The 21,936-nt window shown below is 32.0% G+C and overlaps 4 protein-coding genes across 4 annotated transcripts in view; 3 read left to right on the top strand and 1 right to left on the bottom strand.

The window, feature by feature from the left end:
* The window catches only part of LOC108563685 (X-linked interleukin-1 receptor accessory protein-like 2), a 38,773-nt gene extending 27,605 nt beyond the window's left edge, over positions 1-11,168 (top strand). Inside the window, exons 4-7 of the mRNA XM_017922430.1 lie at positions 3,868-3,973; positions 10,078-10,208; positions 10,270-10,572; positions 10,639-11,168. Of these exons, the coding sequence (XP_017777919.1) occupies positions 3,868-3,973; positions 10,078-10,208; positions 10,270-10,572; positions 10,639-11,039 (941 nt within the window). The 3' untranslated portion in view covers positions 11,040-11,168. The remainder of the gene's footprint in view (positions 1-3,867; positions 3,974-10,077; positions 10,209-10,269; positions 10,573-10,638) is intronic.
* A 1,155-nt stretch (positions 11,169-12,323) lies between these two features.
* LOC108563661 (60S ribosomal protein L18a-like) lies at positions 12,324-13,474 on the top strand. The gene is made up of 3 exons (XM_017922399.1): positions 12,324-12,443; positions 12,788-13,144; positions 13,206-13,474. Exons 1-3 carry the CDS (start codon positions 12,426-12,428, stop codon positions 13,356-13,358), a joined length of 528 nt encoding a protein of 175 aa, XP_017777888.1. The 5' UTR covers positions 12,324-12,425; the 3' UTR covers positions 13,359-13,474.
* Positions 13,475-14,839: 1,365 nt separating this feature from the next.
* Positions 14,840-16,411, top strand: LOC108563655 (probable queuine tRNA-ribosyltransferase). Its single transcript, XM_017922393.1, has 5 exons — positions 14,840-15,109; positions 15,166-15,255; positions 15,322-15,776; positions 15,826-15,994; positions 16,048-16,411. Exons 1-5 carry the CDS (start codon positions 14,942-14,944, stop codon positions 16,390-16,392), a joined length of 1,227 nt encoding a protein of 408 aa, XP_017777882.1. The 5' UTR covers positions 14,840-14,941; the 3' UTR covers positions 16,393-16,411.
* On the bottom strand, positions 16,410-17,362 carry LOC108563656 (coiled-coil domain-containing protein 25). Its single transcript, XM_017922394.1, has 5 exons — positions 17,307-17,362; positions 17,165-17,255; positions 17,010-17,101; positions 16,696-16,954; positions 16,410-16,642 (listed from the first exon to the last, which is right to left on the bottom strand). Exons 1-5 carry the CDS (start codon positions 17,328-17,330, stop codon positions 16,443-16,445), a joined length of 666 nt encoding a protein of 221 aa, XP_017777883.1. The 5' UTR covers positions 17,331-17,362; the 3' UTR covers positions 16,410-16,442.
* Positions 17,363-21,936: the final 4,574 nt, after the last annotated feature.

Here is a 21,936-nt window from a genome sequence, read left to right as displayed (position 1 = left end):
AGTAGCAACGCTTCGAACTATCACAGACGGCAAAAAGATTAAAAAAGAAGAACGATCGGACGTCGAATGTCTTCGTTTTTTTCTTTAATTAAGAAATTTTGCTTGCCTGCTGATCGGATGTCGGCATCGGCAATAGCCAGTCGTCAGATAAAAAGACTCTCATCGACGTAAGAAGCCTTATCTCTTTCTCTCTCCCAGGGTACGATCCCAAAAATGGGATTCCTGTACTCCCGCCACCAGTGCTGACCTCATTACACATTCCGAACCCGTCCAAATCGCTACTTCTGCTTCTGGTAAACCGCGAAAGGAGGCATCGAAGCACTCGGAACGTCAAATCTTCTTTCCTATTTCCTGTCTCCTCCATTTTTATTCCGCGCGGCAATTTATCGCCTTTGTCCTCGATGCCTGAATTTTTATGGAGTTTATAGACAGGATTCTTTGGATTTTTCGAATCCCTGGAGAATAGCAAACAGGAAATAGTGATGCCAATTATTTGTGTATTTTTTGTTTGTTTTTGATGTTTCCTTTCACAATTACGGAGCTAATATTTGGTTAAGAAAGAATTAAATGAGACAAAAACCTGAATTACAACAAAATTGATGTTGCAATGAACATGTGATTCTGGACTTTACGCTTTCTTTTTAACGCATACTTTTAATGATGATGCACTCGTTATATTTTTTTACTTAAAAAAACGACACTTTCTTCTTCGTTAACGTTCAGCGCTCACGATGTGAATAAAAAACCACTTAATTTATTAAAACTAACAATATTTTTTTAACAAAGCAACTTCAAACAGGAAAATTCTTGGAATAGATATGAATTTAGTAAATTGTTACTAAATTATTTTTTAATTTGTTTATTACTGTAATTAATATTAAAAAAAGCTTACTGTTGCTATTGAATTATGTTCTATTTGATTAGTTATATTAATTAGTTGATAAGAAATCACTAATGCCACTATAATATTAATTATATGATTACAAGAATAGTTTCTGTTATTTTACACAGATATACTATTTCATAGATAAATGTGTATCAATGAAACTGTCAATATCTTTGAACCAGTGGACTTCTCCATTCGCTATTTCAGAGTAATCAGCAAAGCCACATATAATTATCTCATTGAATTTCTGGACGCATTTAAGAGATAGTTCAATATTTTACATCAAACATGATAAAAGTTTCTCGGAATAGGAGCATCAATCGCAATGCTTCCAAAGAAAAACGTCGGCGAAAACATGAAAACCAGAATAACAGAAACCGCGTTATCCACGACCACGTAGACGCTTCACGAAATCACTTATTTATTAGTTATTTCCCGAAGCGAAACAATTGGTTAAACCATCAAGAAGGAGGCAATGATGATGATGGTGATCCGAAAACCGCAATTTCAAAATTCCCCCTTCGATTCGGTTCTAAACTCTTTTATTGTTCATGTTTCATTCTGTTCGTTTCTAAGTAGACGTGATATCATAATCTTAAATATTCCTCGCTTCCCAGAACATAATTGCACTTTATCTATGGTAATTTTCAATGGAAGGTCGACGCTGGTTGGCTTCGGCTTTGTCCTCTGGAGGTCCGTTCTGTGAATCTGAATTTCATTTGTCCGCTTCGGATAAGGGCTTTTATTCGTGGATGGACGGCTAATGACTTGGTTTTTAATTATGCGTTTTTAATGCACGTCTCGTCGCCAATCACCAACACTGCCTTCTCCTTTCGCACAGCACGTCCGACGTCTTGCATTATTGTTGTCGTCGAGCATTGTATGTGTGAATCCATGTATCTGTGCATATACTTGTATACATACACTCTCTCATACACATACCCCACAACCGCATGTATAGGCATGCATAGTGTATTGTTGGTGTGCATGTGTGAGCCATCCGAGAATACGACGAATCGTGTATTCATCGCTTCTCGCGTATTCCCTTATCAATAAATGCACGCTGCATTGTATATTATTGATTGAATTCTTCGTTCCCTTGGTCATTGTAATTGTTAAAACGAAGCACTCTTCACGCCTTGTGCATGCCACTTTTCCACGCCGTCTTCATACGTCTACGTAATTAATAATTGCTGTTCTTATAGCATCTTGTCCTACTTACACGAATTGGTTATATAAAAACAAACGTATATGGTTAAGATATAAATCGCGTGAATCACTTTTCGTAAAAACCAATTGTTCCAGTATTTTTCATTTATCCTTGTGTGTACATGGCTCGACGAAATTGGCTTTTGTATCTTTTGAATCATTCATCGCTCCTTTTTCAACAAAATTTACTATTTTCTATTCTTTCAATTTTCATTTACAATAAAATTCCAATAATGTATATTTTCCAGTATAACAAAACAGTTTAGATAGCATTAAAAATCATATTTCACAGTGGTATAATTCCATTTTTCATACATTGAGATATTTAAGGGTTTGCGTTTGAATTAATTTAAAAATATTGGAAAACGTTAATCAATTCGGGTGATGTTGCTAAATTTTATTATACAATAATAATTATTAGCATTACTAAAATTACTATGAACTATTTTTTTTTCCAAAAATGGATTCCACTTCAAAAAACGGCTCATATATTGTAAAATTCATTTTAAGATTAAGTGGATTAAATATTGTATGTGATATGTAACTGAACAAATCAAATTAATAGAACACGTTATACTTTTACATTTTAATTAATTAGAACATATTTTTAGATATTTCCTAGATAGGTTGAATGTCTATCATAAACTTCATTTTTTATTTACAAATTCTAAGAATGTAAGCAACTTAATATGTTGGATCAATTGCAGTTTAATTTTATGTCTCGCATAATATTTACGAATAAATCAAAATGTAATGTTTATTAAATATGAAGATTAGTTCCAAAAGTATTGTAATATTTACTTAACATAATTGAAGCTGTTTTCCAAATATAAACATATACGTAGTGTTTATCAAATGCTTTTGTTTATTAAAACATATAATTGTACAGTCAGATAAGTTTAATCAGTTTTCTGGAAACCGAATATCTGATTAAGAGATGAAATTTGAAACTAATTTGCTGCATCATTGACCAAACAATGTTTCCGGGTGATCAATTTTATATCAATGCAGGTGAATCTGAATTGCGGTTGGTTGTTTAAACAATAGTCACTTTCTTGTAGAGATTGGATGACTCAGTGATTCCTGTGACCGAACTAAATGTAGTCACATAATTGCTTTCAGCTACTTATTTACTAAATAAGGATTATTCAATGACAATAATACACTTTGAGCAAAGCAACTGCATTTCTTTTGTACTAAATAAAATCCAATTTAAATACATATTATTATTGTTGTTATCCGATGTATTTCTTTGTGTGCTCAAGACACTGTGAGACTACCGCAGCGAGTTTATAGGAAGGACGGAGTTGGTTAAATGTATTGTGCCGCAGCGGAGGAAGACGAAAAGTGAATCTGTCAATCATTTAGCAAGAAGAGCGTGTCCAAAGCTATAAAATTAATGATGTGCCGCTTTATGGTGTAATTTAAAATGTATTAAACGAAGTATAAAAGATAAGTCTTTAGTCGAAGATGTACGAAGGAGGGAAGAGTGTATGAGAATGAGAGAGACAGGTAAAAAGTAACAACAACAACAACGTACACCAGCAAAAGAAAATAAGAAGAAATAATAATGATGATGATGATGAAGAAGGCAAGGGAAAAAATGCGCGCGGTCGTGAGCGTGAAACTGCTTTTCTCGGCTAAATGAAATTTTATAATTACAAATCGTCCGCGCCGAAAGGAAATAAATTACGAATTTTTCATCGTCTTATATAAATACTGTAGGCATTTCGTTTATTCTGTCTTTGTTTCATTTTTGTGTTACGTTGCAGGTGTCGTTAATTTACCGGACGCGCATAGCGAGGCGATCTGGACAAAGAGCGGCCATAATGGTAGCATCGATGACGAACCACGTATCAGACAAGAAAAAGTCTCAAGGTAAATAAATACAATTCCATTCATTTCGACTCTCCTCTCCCTGTTCTTCTCTCCTTCATTATCAATAAGATTTTTCGCTGTGACCACGCATATATCGTTGTATTTGTTAACGGCAAAGTGTATAATTCAATATTATGTATGACTCGTGGTAAATTATAATGCAAAATACAAATCGTTATGCCTAGTAGCTTAGGTATTTTATAGAATACCTAGACTTTGAAATTTATACACTTTACCGCTACCATAGTCACTGACTTCTTCGTTTCATCCAACTCTCCGGCTCAACCTTACATATTAGAGTTGAATTGATTTACGACTCGGCTGTGCACGTAAATCATCTGCGAATTACCAGACTACTCGAGGAAGAAAAAGATGTCCGCACTAAATCTCGTTAACCTGTTAATATGAGTTAGTACCGTTTCTGGGTATTCCAATTTAAACCTATTTAGTGTACTTCTCAAAATAACATATTTATTCTTAATATATATTACTCCTACATTTTTTTTATATTTGAGTTTATGTACTTATTATTAGAATTAGTATATTGCGAATAATACTTAACAAGGAAATATCAAAATTATTTGATTTTTAAGTTCACATTTTCTAGAAAATAAACTCATAAAATGGCTGCATATTAAAACAAGAAAACATCAATGATCTTAACAAATAAACTGCTCCGCGTGTCTTCCTGCGTTCTGGCATCCGGGTTCTTCGTCGTCGTTGTTTAAGTTGTATAGGACAGCTTGACATTCCGTGATTTGCATCTGGATATATATATATAAACAGATGAAAATGCCACTGAGAGAAAGATATGTGAACAATGTACTGCAGTGCATTAATTGAAATTGAATTTAAAATAACAACTGTTCGAACTGAAAATAAAAATGAAATAAAATATAAACGAAGTCTATATTTCCATTGAATTATTTCCAATAAATGAATTTTGCTTGATGTATAAACTTTATTTGAAAAAAAAAATGTTGAGCGTAATGTATATTCCAGGTATTGTTTTATTAAAATTTAAATGTACAGTGGAACCTCGCATAACAAGCATTTCCCTTAACGAGCTAAATTAATTGTAAGAAAAATTACTCGCTTAACGAGCGATATTTCGCATAACAAGTGACGATGGGAAGAGAAGTCTCAGAATGCGCGCCTGCTACATCATTTTTAAAACTTGTACGTACACATATTATATGTATTTTTGAATATGTTTCACTATACGAGTAAAAATTCGGAAATTTTGTAACAGAATAAACTCGTTAAGCTAGTATTTGTATATTTATAATTGTTATTAGATTATTGGAAAAAGAAACGATTAGTAAACTTTTTTGTAGATAGTTGACTTTTAGAATGAGAATGTGCGGAGAGGCACGTATTTGTAAACTGAAAACGTATTCATGGTAATTAAGTATTCGCAAAATTCGAAATTATTTAACGCGATTTCTTGGTAAATCAGGTGCGAAACAATAAGTATTGTTATGTTTGTTGGTTTCTTGCATGCATCAAACCAAAGGAAACCAGATATTAATCTGATTGAATCCATGGCGTGCTTCAATGTTTATATGGATTTCACGTTGCCAGCAGCAAAGATTTGTCGTTGCGTAATCGGCGACGGCTATATCCGCTTCACGTATCTAACTTAAAGGAAGTCGTAGAAAAATGATTGTGAGACAGAATTTTACTCATTTTTTGTTATTGCTGTTGTTGTTTTATTTCGTTTCTTGTCTCGCGGTAATAAAGGAAGAGAGCGAAGTACAAAACGGGGGAAAGCAGTTTGTAGCAGAGTCATGTGAAGATGACGAGAAGATCCAACAAAAGTCGCTCGCGGCCGAAGAAAATGTATAAAAAAATTATTTAATGATAAGTCGAAACGTCTACGTGGAACTTAAATAAAACGGATAATTGCGGCAATTATCCACATTGTCAAAGGATACCAGAAAACCGAGCCTCCTCAATTTAAATGTCATTAATTCCAATGACTCTCGCATTTCCTCTCTCTCTCTCTTCTCCGGTGGTTGTCGTTGCTTTTTTTTCGCAGCACATCAAACCTGACACAGAGTAAGCAAAAAAAGAGAGTTAAATGGACGATCTTCGGTGTTACAGTTTTCTCGAATTCTTAGAACGCGCGGCAATTAAACGAATAAGAATAAATCGAGAGTTAATTAGTCCGGGAGTTTCATTATTAATTGGAGTCCCGAATCGATGGAACTATTAATTAGCTCTGGCTTTTATTGGTCCACCCTATTCACTCCATAATTATTCGACATAATTCAATTATAATCTAATAAGTAGCGAGAAAGGAAACAAAAATGTAATTCCGATAATAACCAGTTGTTCCTGGTACACACACACAAATCTAAATTTAACTTTCAAAAGGGCAACGCGATGTTCCGTGCCGACGGCGATTTATATACTTCTTCTTGTACTTTACTCACTTCACTTTTTTTTATTATTATTATTTACTTTTATTTTTCTTGGAGAACATTGATATATTATAGTGCACGCGAATTTTCCTCGACTAATGCATTAAAATTGCATTACCGTCGGAAATTAATTTGACACCGTCCGAAATGCGAATTGCTCATAATCCAATATTTTTTTTACCAACAAATATGACGAACGAAGGAAGGTGACGCCTCTGAAAATGCCGCAAACTGGATGCGTTCCGGGAATCACGCAATTATTTTGAATCAATTTTAATTATTTTAAAAGCTGTGGTATTCTGTTTCGTTTTATAGATTTTACCATTTCCACGTTATTTGATGATATAATGGATTGCCCATAATGCATTCTATTTCTAGATATATTCGTTCCTCAAATGCTTGTTTATTGATTTTGTTCTTCAATTTTTCTACCTAAAAGGTGTGGTTCACTTCTAAGCTTTGCACTCAGTGTTAGGATCATGAGGTCATCGATCCAACCGTTAGTATTATTTGTATAGTTAGGATTTATTATATACATTAGCAGTCTGTAAAGACCCGTCTTTACCTGTCAAAACATTAAATTACAAAGTCGATAAATACTATATTTTAATGAACAGTCAGCACTTTTTTTTACAGAAATATTAGTATTATACTATCTGGTATGATCTAATTATTGACAAATCATTTATGCCTTTAACATTTAAACTAATACCATAAGAAAAAATGTATTTAAGGATGTGGTTTAAATGTGATTCGTTTAGAATGCGAAAATGTATTATGGAGAATAAATATATTGTAATGAAACTACGCAAAAATCGAGTTTCAAGTATCTTAAAGGGATATTTTATTTTCTATGAAAAGCAAGCAATGAAATTAGTCTTCCCAGAATAACAAACAGAGTAGGTATATATTTAGATTCAACGTTGTGACAAATCTTTCATCGCTTTTTATATCCCCATTGGAAATCGCCAACGAACTGACTGTATTGACATTCCGAATCGATAAACAAGCCGAGTGAACTTCTCAGCTTTACCTGGAGAAGTTCACTTCCTTACGCTATAAATAAATAACAACGATTAGTATTTAAGGGTTATGCGGGTCGATAGACCAATTAGAAATGAAATCCTCTAATAAATACAGCAATGTAGTGAAAAACTTAATGATATCGAGCATGGAACACGGAAACATATTCTCCCCACTTTTAAATTTCAACCAAAAAGTAAATAAACTCGAAGCGCTAAATATAAACGGACGACCTATTTATAAATTTGTATATATAAACGTGAACTACTCATAATGATTATAGCAATCGCCGAACAATGATTACTTTATGGAATGAAGTTGAAGCTGTACCTTCTCTGTGTTTCGATAGAATAAAAATAAGATATTTTATTGTTATGTACTTATTTCAACACTTTCATGGAAACCTTGTTCGAGTAAAAACGTGAACAAATTGTTTGAAGCTTTTAAACGTTAATAATTAGTTATTCTCTGTGTAATCTTTATTACTTTAAAAGAGTTTCATTTGCATTCGTGTATAACAATTATAGTTTAAAAAAACTAAAATAATTTTGTGTTCTTATTTTATCATATAAATACAATTATGCTAATGACAAAAAAATGCTTTTGTAATTGCTTCCAACTATTGAATAAAGAAATAAAGTTTTAGTAGAGATGAGAATCATTAAAGAAAATGAATATTTAGAAAGCGGATAAAAAACTAGTCTGATTAGCAGTAATTATCTGTCATTTAGATATGTTTCCTGATACGTTTATTTAGCTTCTTTTTTCGATGGTAAATTAGAAATGTAACGGTGCTCTCGTTTCATGATAAAAAAAATACGCAAATTTATTGCTGCAATCATGATTATTTGTAGGACTATTTGCAACTATCGGTGGTATAGTTTGCATCGATGTAAATGGCATGCATCCAACATAATTGCATAGTATTAAATTCATTTGGGCCGTCAGCACATCCATGAAATCATCGTTAGAGTTTAATATAAACAACTATGTATATTTCCAACTAATAAGATGTAATCGTTTCTTGCTACATTGCTATTAAAATAATAGCGTGATCAAAGTGTGTTTCATTCGCAACGAATTGAAATTTGATTTTTTAAATAGTTACATTTTTTTCGTATGCATTCGATGCAAGTAACCAATTAGGAGTCGAAAGTCAGGAAAGATCAAAGCGACTTTTTTCTTGGTACTTTGGTTTGGCTTTGTTCTTGCTCTTGGCTCGCTATTACATGTTCAGCATAAAAGTAATTGTGAGACTCTGTAAATTTGCAATTACTTTCATCGTGGCATGTGTTCACAATGTAACGAAACACAGAGCCAGAGAGACGTTAGTTGTTCATAAATATGAATCGAGGAGTCTTTCGCGACGTGTGTGAGCTATTTACATTTGCCTTTCTTTATTTCGCACTTGCACTCTTCGCTTTCCTAGAAGCCACCCAGAGGTTTTGTACAAAAATTCCGCTCGACAGACGCCTTTCGGTGTGAACAAAAACAATAGGCTTGAAATTGATTCATAAGACTTATTCCACTCCTTGATATTTGCTTTATTTGTTGTCCCTTTGCAGTTGGAAAACAAGCAGCTGCAAAGCTGGATTCGCGTTGTTTCGTTTCCACTCGACGATGTGTTTATTCTAAATATTGCTGTTTCGTGGATTAATAAGAAACCGGATTAGTTTGTTGCCTTTACACTCGTACGGTTTTATATAACGTAAACTCGGTGCCTGTGCTCTGCAGTTTATTTGCTGTTCAGGTTCGTAGAAATGTTTACTGAAACTTATCTGAAAATCATTACAAGGAAACGAACTCTTTTAAATAATTTCACAACTTTTTTTTTATATTACAATTATTTGTCTTAACATAAAATTGTTGTAATAAATATTATATAATAAATCAGGTGTTCCATCGAAACAAACTGTTTTCGAATATTGATATAATTTGCCGATCTTCAAATTTTGAAAATGTATCAAAAATAAAATGTTTTTTGTAAACCTAATATTAAAGGCATAATTTTTTATTCTTGTTTTGGTGAATTGCGATTTGTTACGGTAGTAGTTGCAGATCATCTTTGGTCCAATTGGATTTGGAGCGGAGCGATTTTTAATGATTTTGTGATTGAACCGAGGTTCTTCGTATTTCGCGTCGGCGTGAAGTAATTTGGAATACAAATAAAGAAAGGTGGTGCATAAAAAGAGAGCCTCGGTAGCAGCAGAGAAGGTTGTTGCATAAATGCAAGGATTCTATAAATAATCCAATATGCGACAGCGACGATAAATATGCCGACTCGTCAATATCTATTAGCAAGAATGTGTATATAAATTGTTAATTTTCGTTCCTTCTGGGGAAAGCAAAGGCTGGAGGCTTGACTCGGTGTCGTTTCATGTTGTACACGTACAAACCGAACAATGCGACTTTTCAGCGACAAAAAAGTCGCCGCGGCTAACCCTGTTACATTTATTTTCACGATTAAATGGCACTCTAATTGTGGCCAACCATTTACACGGCATTAACAATTATCCCCTGGCTTTATATAGCGGAAGACGCACACAATTAAAACGCCGTAAAATTATTTCACATCCATTAAGGATAATTATTATTTGCCCCCATTAGCATACCGACATACAAAAATTATACAAATTCCTTTGATTCTGTTTACAGGGAGGACGGTCAGACGTTCGGCACGTATTTGATCATCGAGGAAGTCGTCAACGATGATTTCGGTAAATATATCTGCAAAATCGTTAAACCAGGAAGGGCCATCGACTTGCCCGTGTACATCCGAGAGAAAGGTAAGAAAAATCAATAAGCGATGATGATGAGTGGAACTAATGGATGTGCTTCTCATTTCAGTATATGTCGGTTATTTGAATCCGAACCCAGTGCCATGGAAGAAATTGATAATCACCGTTGCCATTATACTGGTATTTTTTATATCGGCTTTTATCTTGTACGTCCACTTCGGGCTTTCTTTGCGCGTGAAATTTAAAGATCGCTTCGGAGCGCTGGAAGACAACGACGACAAGACCAGCGATGTATTGATCCTTCATTCCCAACAAGATTCCGAGATGGCCCTTGAGAAGATCTGCCCTTTACTAGAGAACGAGTACCATTATAAATGCGCCACAAAAACTCTACCATCCGGTGTGAACTTATGTAAGAGCTCTTTGCACCCTTAAACTGTCTTAATAATTTAATAATAGAATTTTTTATATTTTTAAGGGTGCGCGAAATTATCGGATGCAGCGAGGAAAACGCGTCGAGTTGTTGCCGTCATCTCACCTTCTTCCTTGGACAACCAATGGGATACCGCCACGGTCTATCAAGCCCTGAAACAGTTGAACTCTCTTAACGCTAAATTGGTGTGCGTCGCCATGCAGGAACTACCAAAGAGCGGAACGGACTTGAAGAATGCCCAAGGCGAAACATTGGCTTCGATCCTGAAATCGATGACGGTGATTCCTTACAGCAGCGAACGCTTCTGGTTATCGTTGAGACTGCATCTGCCGGCGAAGCGTTTCGAGCAGGCCTCGAATGATATTGACATGACTCAAACGAACAATCCAAACGATACAAGACTGAACAGATTCGCAGAGCCTCGCAGCTTAGATATGCTTGTTTAAGCCGAGTGATTCGAAGATGAAAACACGAATTTTAGGTATTAAGAAATCAAATATTTAGTTGTGTTTTTCTATCACTTACATATTATTATTATTTCTATTTGATTCCTTTGTACACAAGTTATGTGTAATTATATGGTGAATTAGATCTTAAGTTTTTGAATTTATTATGTTCTACTTTGTATATAAATTTTTTTTTTCTATTTAATTAATAACTTTTAAATTAATTTTTTTATTTCGGACTTTTGTTTTGTATTTTTCTAATATATAAATGAAATTTAAATATTAATAATTTATTATTTTGTATTTGTAGTACTGAAGATGATGATATGAGGGATATTAAGTGTATATATGTATCTAATGTTTAAAGGAAATTTCTTGTCCCAATTACCCAAATTTAGGATAATAAAAGTATTATTGTTTTATATTTGCTAATCAGTTTTTAATCAGATTTAAGTATTTTTGATTCTATTTTTTGTAAAATCTTGAAATCGAATGAAAAAACTGACTGTGACTTTAGTGTATCTTGTTACATATGGATTATGTAAGTTCTTCTTGGTTACGTAGTTTGTATTATTTTATAAAGAAATATTATTTTGTATTCACTTTGTCTTTGTATTTATTTTCGAAAGAAATTCTTTCACATTTTTGTTTTTTAAATATACTATATATTACATGTATCTACATTTTAATTTCAAGCCTTATGTGTTAATAAATTTAATTATTTACTTCATACTAAGTATTACAATTTATTCATTTGCAACCTATCACTATTTTTTTAAACAACTCAACTCTACTATCCTACCAAAATTATGTTAATTCTATAAGAAATGAAAAAATGGAATGAACACTTCAATATCATATTAATATTATTTAATTTAAATTAAAACTTTACATTGAGACTGAAGTACTAAAGTATTTTATTATTAAATCTATTAATTTAGAAACTTTTACATATAAACTATTTCTTACTATTACACTGTTTTATAAGAAATTAAATAAAGCTACAAAGTATGTGAGTATCATTTATGATTAAATTCAAATCAATTTGATATACTTTTGTGTATTTAGCAAGAAATCTTGAAGTAAATATAATTAATTAGTTTATTCAGACTTCTAATATCTCAGTTTTTATAGTTCTTATGATTTAGTTCTTTGAGATTTACTTATTTATTATTTACACCGCATTGGTATCTAATTTGTGATACTAATAGCTGATTGCCTTTTAATTCTCTTTCTGATGTATGCAACAAAATGAGCAGGAACATTTATGGATGCAGTCCATGATGTAAGTATATAAGTATACATAGTTCTGATTCCATAACTGGCGTCTTCTTAGCCTTCTTAGCATTCTTAGTTTTCGCTTCCTTTTCGCTATACACCGCAGCAATGAAGGCTAAAGGAGAGGTTAGTTTCTATTATTTTTCTCGTTTTTAACTAAGTTTTCATTAAAAATGTATACACAATCAGCAATGTTAAAACGCGTTCTATAGTTTGTAATGCAGTTTCCCTGCGTTTCATCTATTTCCATTGAAAAGTGCAATTCAGTGTTCTTAATTACACGTGTTTACGGAGTCTGGTTTGGTTATTTTGTGTATATATTTTTGCTCACCTCATACGAATATTTTTTTTTCAATGCATCCAACATAGTAATATTCGCCTTGTGTATAACATTCATGTATAACATTCTTGTGTTTATATTTCCATATTGGTTATCTTCAAATTTTAATGTATTTGTATTTTGTTTGTAGTTGAAAGAATATGAAGTCATTGGGCGCAAGCTCCCAACTGATAAGGAGCCTACGACTCCTTTATATAAAATGAGAATCTTTGCTCCAGACCAAATTGTAGCCAAATCCCGTTTTTGGTACTTCTTGAGGCAACTGAGGAAGTTCAAAAAGACTACTGGAGAGATTGTCTCCATTAAAGAAATACATGATAAAAGCCCTACCAAAATCAAGAATTTTGGAATATGGTTAAGATACGATTCAAGGTCAGGCACTCATAATATGTATAGGGAGTACCGTGACCTGACAGTCTCTGGTGGTGTGACCCAATGCTACAGGGACATGGGTGCCCGTCATCGTGCTCGCGCTCACTCCATCCAGGTAAATACGACCGCTTAAACTGCTATTGATGTAAATATTCTAATAATATTTATGTTTTCAGATCATTAAGGTGGAAGTTGTAGCTGCTTCTGCATGCAGGAGGCCACAAGTAAAACAATTCCACGACTCAAAGATCCAATTCCCACTCCCAAGACGCGTCCAGCATCGTCTTAACACATTCTCTGCAAAGAAACCGCGTACATACTACTATTAGATTATGTATGAGATCAACCAAGTAAAATATTTTTTTGTTGAGGATATCAAAAAAGCTTTTATTGGATTACCATAAAACAGTATTAATTAACACATTCACTTTAACATCCATGATAATAGATGTATTATAAAATTTATAATGAATTATATATTTATGTTTATCATTTATTTATTTGGAATTTTAATTAATATGTCCTGTTTTAATACTGTTTTGTTTTAGTACTGTTATTCTATTTTGCCCTGTTCCCTTTTATGACGTTTTGATTTATCATGTTCTGTTTGGTAATGGAACCATTTCAGGCAATATTTAGATGGTCAATCGTCCTTCTTTAGGGAGAACAGTCTTTTTGTAGGCTCTGTCCTTTCTTGAAAAGTGTCCTTCTTTACGAAATTTTATCAATTGTCTGTTTGAAGAAATTAGAAGAGTTAATGTATACTTAAATTCTGATAAATTAGAACAATGGGAAAATCAACATTTTAAAAGATCGATGGAAATATTTAACCATTTCGAAAATGAACACATTCCATATGAATATTTAGTTATTCTTCTTGAATTTACGTAGTGTTGCCCTGTAACTAATTCAGCAGTTGAAAGACTTCAATTGGTGATGATTTTTGGACAAGTGAGAAATCAAGATTGAATATTTATACTCTAGCTGCAGAACGTACTGTAAAATTCAATAAAAAGGATATTTCTTGCTCGGAAATTACCAACAATATATTGTTAGAAAATGATATATTTACAAAAAATACACGTTTAATTAAATATTTAATAGGGATGTAAACATAATTAAGAGTATTTTTGTATGAATTCATAAAATGTTTTATTCACAACATTAATAGTTGTACTTTTTTCATAATTTTTTTCGTCAAATAATTTTCCTGGAGGCTTTCACCTATAATTACGCTAATACTTCTTTCTTAAGGAAAAGGACAATGAATTCAGTCTATTGCAACCAAATATATAGATCTGCATATTCTATAATTATATTTTTTATTTCAATTTTGAGTAAATATTTTTCAAATATGAGAATATTATACACATTCTCATCATTACGAATTGACTCAACATCAATAACTTCTTCACCAGTTTCAAGGAATATCTTCATTGTAGGTTGTGTATAATCAAAGGCACGAAGTACCTTCCTACGAAACTCCACCCTATTAATTGGCAATGTGAATATCTACAAAGAAAAACTTTAAATAGAAACTTGTCATGGTTGCATGAGGTATGGTCACCCATACCATTTATAAAAAAAATCAGGTATAAGATTCGGAATATCATAGTTTAGAAAATTGCCCTAATAAAAAAAACTCGATTGGTTTGTATTGTGGTGGTGACCACTATAGCACGGAGTTCAATAAAAAAAACTAGCAGACAGAATTTGTCCGGAATACATTAAACAAAAAATCCCGACTATCATAAAAATGTTATTGTAGAAATTTATAATAATTAAAGACACTGTCTGGATTTTCAGCCAGCCGGGATTTCAAACGTCGGAATTCCGAACATGGGATTTCGGTTGTCGGGCTTGCGATTGCCACCGTTTTGTAACCTATGAGCGATATAACCTCTAAAATTACATGTCTGCATTGAAGAAATTAGTAAACACAACCAAAATGGTAACAGAAAAGTGCCCTTTAGTGTTCAATGTATTGGCAGAATGCGAAACAACCAAAGCTCGGGTTGGAAAGATGTGTTTGCCTCATAGTGATGTTGATACCCCTGTGTTTATGCCTGTTGGAACACAAGTAAATATACCTACTTTTATTAATAATATTGTTATTTATGTTTCTACTAATTGCAGGGAACTCTGAAAGGACTTCTACCTGATCAAATAGATAGTTTAGGACTACAAATCATGTTATCAAATACTTACCATTTGGGAACTAGACCTGTGAGTATAAAACAATAAAAAACGCACTTCTACATAAATAAAAATAAACATTAACATATTTTATAGGGTCCTGAGATTTTGGAGAAGGCAGGAGGCTTGCACAATTTCATGAACTGGCATGGTTCTTTATTAACAGACTCAGGTGGTTTTCAAATGGTTTCACTATTGAAATTGGCAGAAATCAATGAAGAAGGTGTAAAGTTTCAATCACTGAATGACCAAAAATCAGAAGTTATGTTAACACCAGAGCATTCCATTCATATTCAGAATGCAATAGGAGCAGATATTATTATGCAATTAGATGATGTCATCAAGACAACAAGTCCTGATAAAGATAGAATTGAAGTGTCTGTACACAGGACAACTAGATGGTTGGATAGATGTATCAAAGCACACAAGAACCCAAATACCCAAAATATATTTCCAATAGTTCAAGGTACATTATACCCTGATTTAAGGGAATTAAGTGCTAAAGATCATGTACGAAGAGATGTGAGAGGGTTTGCAATTGGTGGATTAAGGTATTCAAATAAAAGTGAAAATTTAAATATTTCATTTGATTTTTTTTAGTGGAGGAGAGAGTAAAGATGATTTTTGGAAAATGGTTCATTTGTCAACTGGTCTTTTACCTAAAGATAAACCAAGATACTTAATGGGAGTCGGATTTGCTATGGATTTAGTTGTCTGTTCCGCATTAGGTGTAGATATGTTTGACTGCGTTTTCCCCACAAGAACAGCTGTAACATAATCTTAATATCTTAATCGTCATAAATTAACAAATTCTTTTTTTAGAGATTTGGTTGTGCCTTAACAATGACCGGACAATTAAACTTGAGACAAAAAAACTACAAAAAAGATTTTAGACCGATCGACGAAAATTGTACATGTTCCACTTGCAAAACTTATACAAGAGCTTACCTCCATGGGATTGTTACAGTTCAAACAGTTGCTTGCCACTTGCTATCTGTACATAACGTGGCCTTTCAAATGCGTCTGATGAAGACAATCAGAGACAGCATTACCAATGGAACGTTCCCTGAATTCGTTCAAAAGTATTTCCTTAACTTATTTCCTGAAAAGGATTATCCTAAATGGATTGTGGATGCCTTAAATGCAGTTAATATTAAACTGCTTTGATTTTTAAACGAAAGTAATAAATATAAATTCACTTTATTATTTTTGATTAGTTACATAAAATCATCAGAATCATTTCCATCATCATATTTAGACATATTATCGTTGCTCATTAGGGTACTGTAACTTCTCAATTCAGACTCCTCTCGTTTCTTTTTCTCTTCCTCCTTTTCTTTATCTGCCTTTTCCCTCAACACTTTCTTCTTATCTTCTCTTTCCATTCTGTCCCTCTTTTCACGTTCCGCTCGAAAATCTTAAATATATAGTTTAAAATTGCTACTTCATATGAAATTAAGATAAATTTACCTGGATTTTCCTCTTTCTTGGTTTTGTTCAATCTATTAACAGCATCATTCACACGTTTGGAAACTTTCAGTTTCCTAACTTCTTTCTCTTTATGGAATCCGACCTGTCCAACTTCCATTCCAGGGGTTTTCTTTAAATTTGCCCACATTGTATATACTATGTCAATGTCATTCATCTTATTACCATTTATACTATTTGCTTTAACTAATTGTGCAGCATCTTCCAAGACTGCAGCTGGAATATCATCAATTGTCTGTCCCTGAAATATTAATCGTTGAGAAACAACAGTGGTTGAGATGCAAATGCATAGTTACTGGTCGGAGCCTGAGGTAAACATGAGCAGATGATACTTTATCTACATGGAACCAGACATCTTCTGGCCAGCCCCATCGAATTAACTCTTCATCTATTATTAAAAAAAAGTATATGAAAGTATTACATTCTATCAACTTGTTGCAGATTAACTTACTTTCGTGTTTGTCGAAACCCATGAAGAGTGTGACAGCCGGCGAAACCAAAGTACTTTCAAAGTAGAATACCATTTTTATTACGACTTTTAGCTAAAATTTTATATTAATTTATAAAATCTTCCTGAATCTGGTAAAAAATACACGTTCACCATGCCTCACTAACATCAAATGTATATGCAACTTTTGATTCGCATAAGATTTCTTAGTGTATAAATAATAGGCGTATCCAGAGGTACCAAATTTTTAGTCGGTAAAGTAGGATTCTTCTTATGATTATAATTTTATTTGAAGCTTATGGCTCCATTTATGACTATGTCCAATTGGTGGTTAGCAGGGTGACCAAAGTGAATTGTTATTTGAGGACAGTTGGCACTACCAATTTCTTCACGGCAGGGAGAGTAGAAGAAATCGCAAACAATCGAAGCCATTCGAAAAATTTTCAAACTTTGCGATAATAAAACATTTATGACTGTGTCAAATAGTACTAAGGTAGTCTTGAGCAATGTTGGCTAGTGTTTCGCTATAAATGTTTTTTTTTTATTTATAGGAATATAATAATAAACAAGTAAGTAATATTACTTTAACTATACGCTTTAATTAACATACAATTTGTGTTTAAGGCATGGTATAAAGATGAGAAGGATGAGAAGTTTTTTAATTGCTGAAAGTTTGAGCAATGGAAAATTACCACAATTAATGCTTCATTGAGAACAATTTGAAAATAAAAAAAAAGAAGTAGAAGTAGAACTTTTTCAAGTACAATATACCAAATATATCTGTGAATATTATTAGTATAGAAATAGAGGCTCAACAAAAGGATGTTGATGATAAAAATACAAATATTGTAAATAATAATGAAAATCCCTATATATAGGAGTATATGTAAAAACTAGGAAACTAAAAAGGATTATTATAAAGAAAATATGTAGCAGGAAGACACTTCAAAATAGACTATATTATTTCAAAAATATAAGGCAGAATGCTAATTATTATTAAATAAAATGAAAATGTGCATTTTTTTTAAATCCAATTGTAGAATACTGGATAGAAAATTAGAGGAGAATATTATTTTTTAGAAGACAAATTATTTGCTGTAAGTATTTTTAAGCAAAGTAGATCCTGCTATAAATGCTTATTGCATATTTTCAAATTATCACCATTGACTACAGTTACTACGAATGTGGAGTTACTGGAAGAATAGTTATGCTTTTACTGGCTGTTGGGAGGATATTAAACATTGTATATTTCATTGATGCACCAAGGGAGGTTGTAAGAAGATTGTTGAAGAAAATTACTGAAAGGCATATATATCCTAAAAAAAATCCAAAAATGAAAGATTCCTATGCAGTTCAGGTATTTAGTCAGACAGTAAGTACAGTGATGTATGTTCTGATACTAGGGAACTTATCATGTCCAAATGGAAAATAATTTACTACAAATTCAAAGGGCACAGCTTTACTATGTGGTTTTCTAAATCAATTATTCGATACATTTTTAATCTAGGCACATTAAAAACTAAAGATATAAATTTAAAAAGATCTGTTACAATGCAATCCAAACATTTAGAACTGTGGTATAAAGCCAGAGAAGTTTTCAAAAGTATGAAATTTGTAAACAATAGAAATTAAATAATTAAAGTGCCACCTACATTACGACATTTTGCTACAACATTAAATGGAATTATAAATGTACACAGTATTTTAAAAAATGAATTTAAATTATTTCCCAACCCAATCTTTTAATCAGAATCCATTAGAAAATACATTAGGTTAACTGAGACAAATGCAGGGACCAAATATTAAACCATCACGTAATTTATTTATTAGCCGATTTTCAACTTTTACAATAAATAGAATCACAATTAAAAATAGAAAAGAAACCATTATCAAAACAGATTTTTGTGTAACAATTCATGAAGAAATCATATGAGCTATCAGCAAATCCCCAAATTACAGTACCCTTACCATTTAAATTTAATTTTGTTGGAATTTTTGAAAAATTACTTTTTTTCTACAAATTATCTGGAGGTATGTTGAAGTCAGTAGAAAAAATTGTTACTAAGAAAAAACTGCAATACTTACAATACAAATTTATATTCAAAGGAAGCATTGGCATTTGATAAATTAGTGATAAATTAACACGATTTCATATAATAATTCTTTTATTTGAAATTCTGTTCGGAAATGTCTCTAATCGATAATACAGATATTCAATATTTCTTATTATATTTTATTAAAAAATGATGTAAGGGAACATATTGACTGGAAATTTTATAAATGCCCGCACCAATGATTATATCGAAATTTATTACTTATTATGTAACTTTGTTTATTATTATTGTTAATTATGAATATATTTTGTAAAATAAATATATAAAAAAAAATCTTTATTAGTCACCAATTGTAAGCAAAGGGCTATCGACCTAAGTCTTTCCGCCCAAAGACACAATAAAATATAAATTGTAACAACAAAATCATACAAAAAAGAATGGCGTTCTGATAATGTGAAACGTTATATTTTGTATTTATATATATATTTCCAATACCTAATGACCCTCCTAGTTCCAACCTTGCTGCAGTTTTTTTTTATTTCTCACTCTTTTCTTATTTTGCTATATGTACATTTTATTTAGAATTGTTATTTGGTTATTATTATCATTATTATATTCATAGGATGTACTTTGTTTTGTTATTGTTTATATTTTCTGTCTGGTCAACAAATTATTATTATTATAATTAGAAATTTACTTAGAATTAGAAAATTAATGGGACATTTAGAGAAATATATGAACAAATTATATGAGCCATCAAGAAACTCTCACAAAATAATAATAATACTCCTCGACCAATACCTATCCCTCTCCATGAAATTTAAATCCAAACAGTCCAACATAGCCCCCTCTCTAAATTATGTGTCCCTCGAAACCCAAATATCCTTCCCAAATTTAAATATCCCACATTATCCCTATTCCAATACCTAATGTCCCTCGATTGATACACACGCTGCTTCACTCATTCTTCTGTTGTTCATTTGTATATTATTACAATATTGTATTATTCCATAATTAAATTTATGTTCCCGGCCGGAGAGACCTCAGTTGTTAGCCAGTAGTCTTTGGCCAGCCGATTAATATATTTTTTTTAATATTTTATGTTAGAATTTATTTATTTATATGTATAGAATGTACTTTTATTTTCTTATGTATTAATGTTTGGCCAATAAATTATTATTATTATTTAATAATAATATCCTTACTATTTATATTTTATTGTTACAAATTTAGAAAAATAAATTTGTATGCAAGGGAAGCATTGTCATTTCATAAAATTGAAAGATAAGAACTCATGATGCTAATTATGTAAATTAAATTTGAATTTGTATAGATCAAATGGTGCTTATTTGGTGGCAGAAATTAATGGAAACTGTGGTGACATCGCGTATACATAGTATGTTACATGTGATTGCACGTGATTTAATTGATTAATTATGAGCGTGACATATACACTACATTTTTAGCTTCATATTTTGTATTTTAATACAAGCAAAAAAATCTAATAAAAAAATTGTTGAATGAGTAATATATTGCAACTATAATTAATCCTTCTAAAGCAATGATAAGCTTAAAACCTAGGTTATACTCTTTTTGCAAATATAACTAGAAAAAAACGTTCCCATTTAAATGTACAGGAAATATGAATTACCCTTTAATTTTATGGGTATGTCAAGTGGTGAATTTGTATAGTAGATACCATACCATTGATTCACTTGACGAAGCTGTCTGATTTAATTGTCTAGAAAATTGTTGGGTCTAGAAATTTGGGAATTTCTGGCCCTTCAAATGGTTAAACTGTAAGAACTTTAATTCAACCAAGTTTGTTGCTCATTTCTGAATATTTTATAAATATATTTAACTTCTTTTAGAAATGTATCTCACGAAAACTGTCGAAGTGCAAGTGCAAGTTTAATTATAATATAAAGTAAAAAAAAGTACAAAATAATGCAAAGAAGTACAAGTATGTTTTTTTTCTGATTAATTATGTTCATGAAACTTAATTGTAATTCTTCATTCTCCTTCTATTTTTCTGATTTTGTCAGTGTCTGAGAAGCTGGGGGCTGTTTAAATCTATGACTTCTGGTGTGATTTCGTCTTCTGTGTCAAACCAACACAATTTCGCCAGCCACAATTTTAGTACTTGAAAATATGATAAGTTCTTTAAAACAGTGCTAAGATATTTCGATCCGGGGTTTTTGCGACTGATGACAATAGTAGTAGGAAGAACCTCGGGCAGAATAGTTAGTATGCAATTAGAGTTTTTTTTTTCGACGGTAGATTGAAGAATATAATGCAATCTTGCTCTAAATTGGAGTTTTAATTAGAATCCGTATTATTCTGTGGTTGTTGTCTGATATTAGAGTATTTCGATATAGTCTGAATTTTGATTGTCGGGATTATGGTAGTCGGGATTTCGAACGTCAAGATTTTGAGTCAGCCGGGATTTCGAACGTCGGTATTTCGATAGACGAGAACACCAAGAACATTAACCTACAGCTTTTTGAATATAGTTCAAACTTATAATACGTTCAACATTGGTGATTTACATATTTAGTATGTGGTTTGGGAACGCATTAACTTTATTTATGAGGATAAAATATGTAGAAAAAAAATTAAATCTAATATGTGTAGTAAGGTGGCGCACCCTATAGGATGAATTGGTAAATAAAGGAGCAGCTGTTGGCCCACGCCGCGCTATCGGCATGCTCATGGAACTAA

Source organism: Nicrophorus vespilloides, unplaced genomic scaffold, assembly GCF_001412225.1.
Source record: "Nicrophorus vespilloides isolate i.1.1-1 unplaced genomic scaffold, Nicve_v1.0, whole genome shotgun sequence".
NCBI classification, from domain to species: Eukaryota; Metazoa; Arthropoda; class Insecta; order Coleoptera; family Silphidae; genus Nicrophorus; species Nicrophorus vespilloides.
The sequence above is the reverse complement of the archived record's forward strand: the minus strand, read 5'-3'. Positions and strand labels throughout refer to the sequence as shown.

Coding starts and splice junctions, on each gene's coding strand:
- LOC108563661 (XM_017922399.1), top strand. Junction 13,145..13,205: donor CTCGCGCTCACTCCATCCAG/GTAAATACGACC, acceptor TTATGTTTTCAG/ATCATTAAGGTGGAAGTTGT.
- LOC108563655 (XM_017922393.1), top strand. CDS start 14,942: ATGTCTGCATTGAAGAAATTAGTAAACACAACCAAAATGGTAACAGAA. Junction 15,110..15,165: donor TTATGCCTGTTGGAACACAA/GTAAATATACCT, acceptor TACTAATTGCAG/GGAACTCTGAAAGGACTTCT. Junction 15,777..15,825: donor TTTGCAATTGGTGGATTAAG/GTATTCAAATAA, acceptor GATTTTTTTTAG/TGGAGGAGAGAGTAAAGATG.
- LOC108563656 (XM_017922394.1), bottom strand. CDS start 17,330: ATGTTAGTGAGGCATGGTGAACGT. Junction 17,256..17,306: donor TAGTGAGGCATGGTGAACGT/GTATTTTTTACC, acceptor ATAAAATTTTAG/CTAAAAGTCGTAATAAAAAT. Junction 17,102..17,164: donor GGGTTTCGACAAACACGAAA/GTAAGTTAATCT, acceptor TTTTAATAATAG/ATGAAGAGTTAATTCGATGG.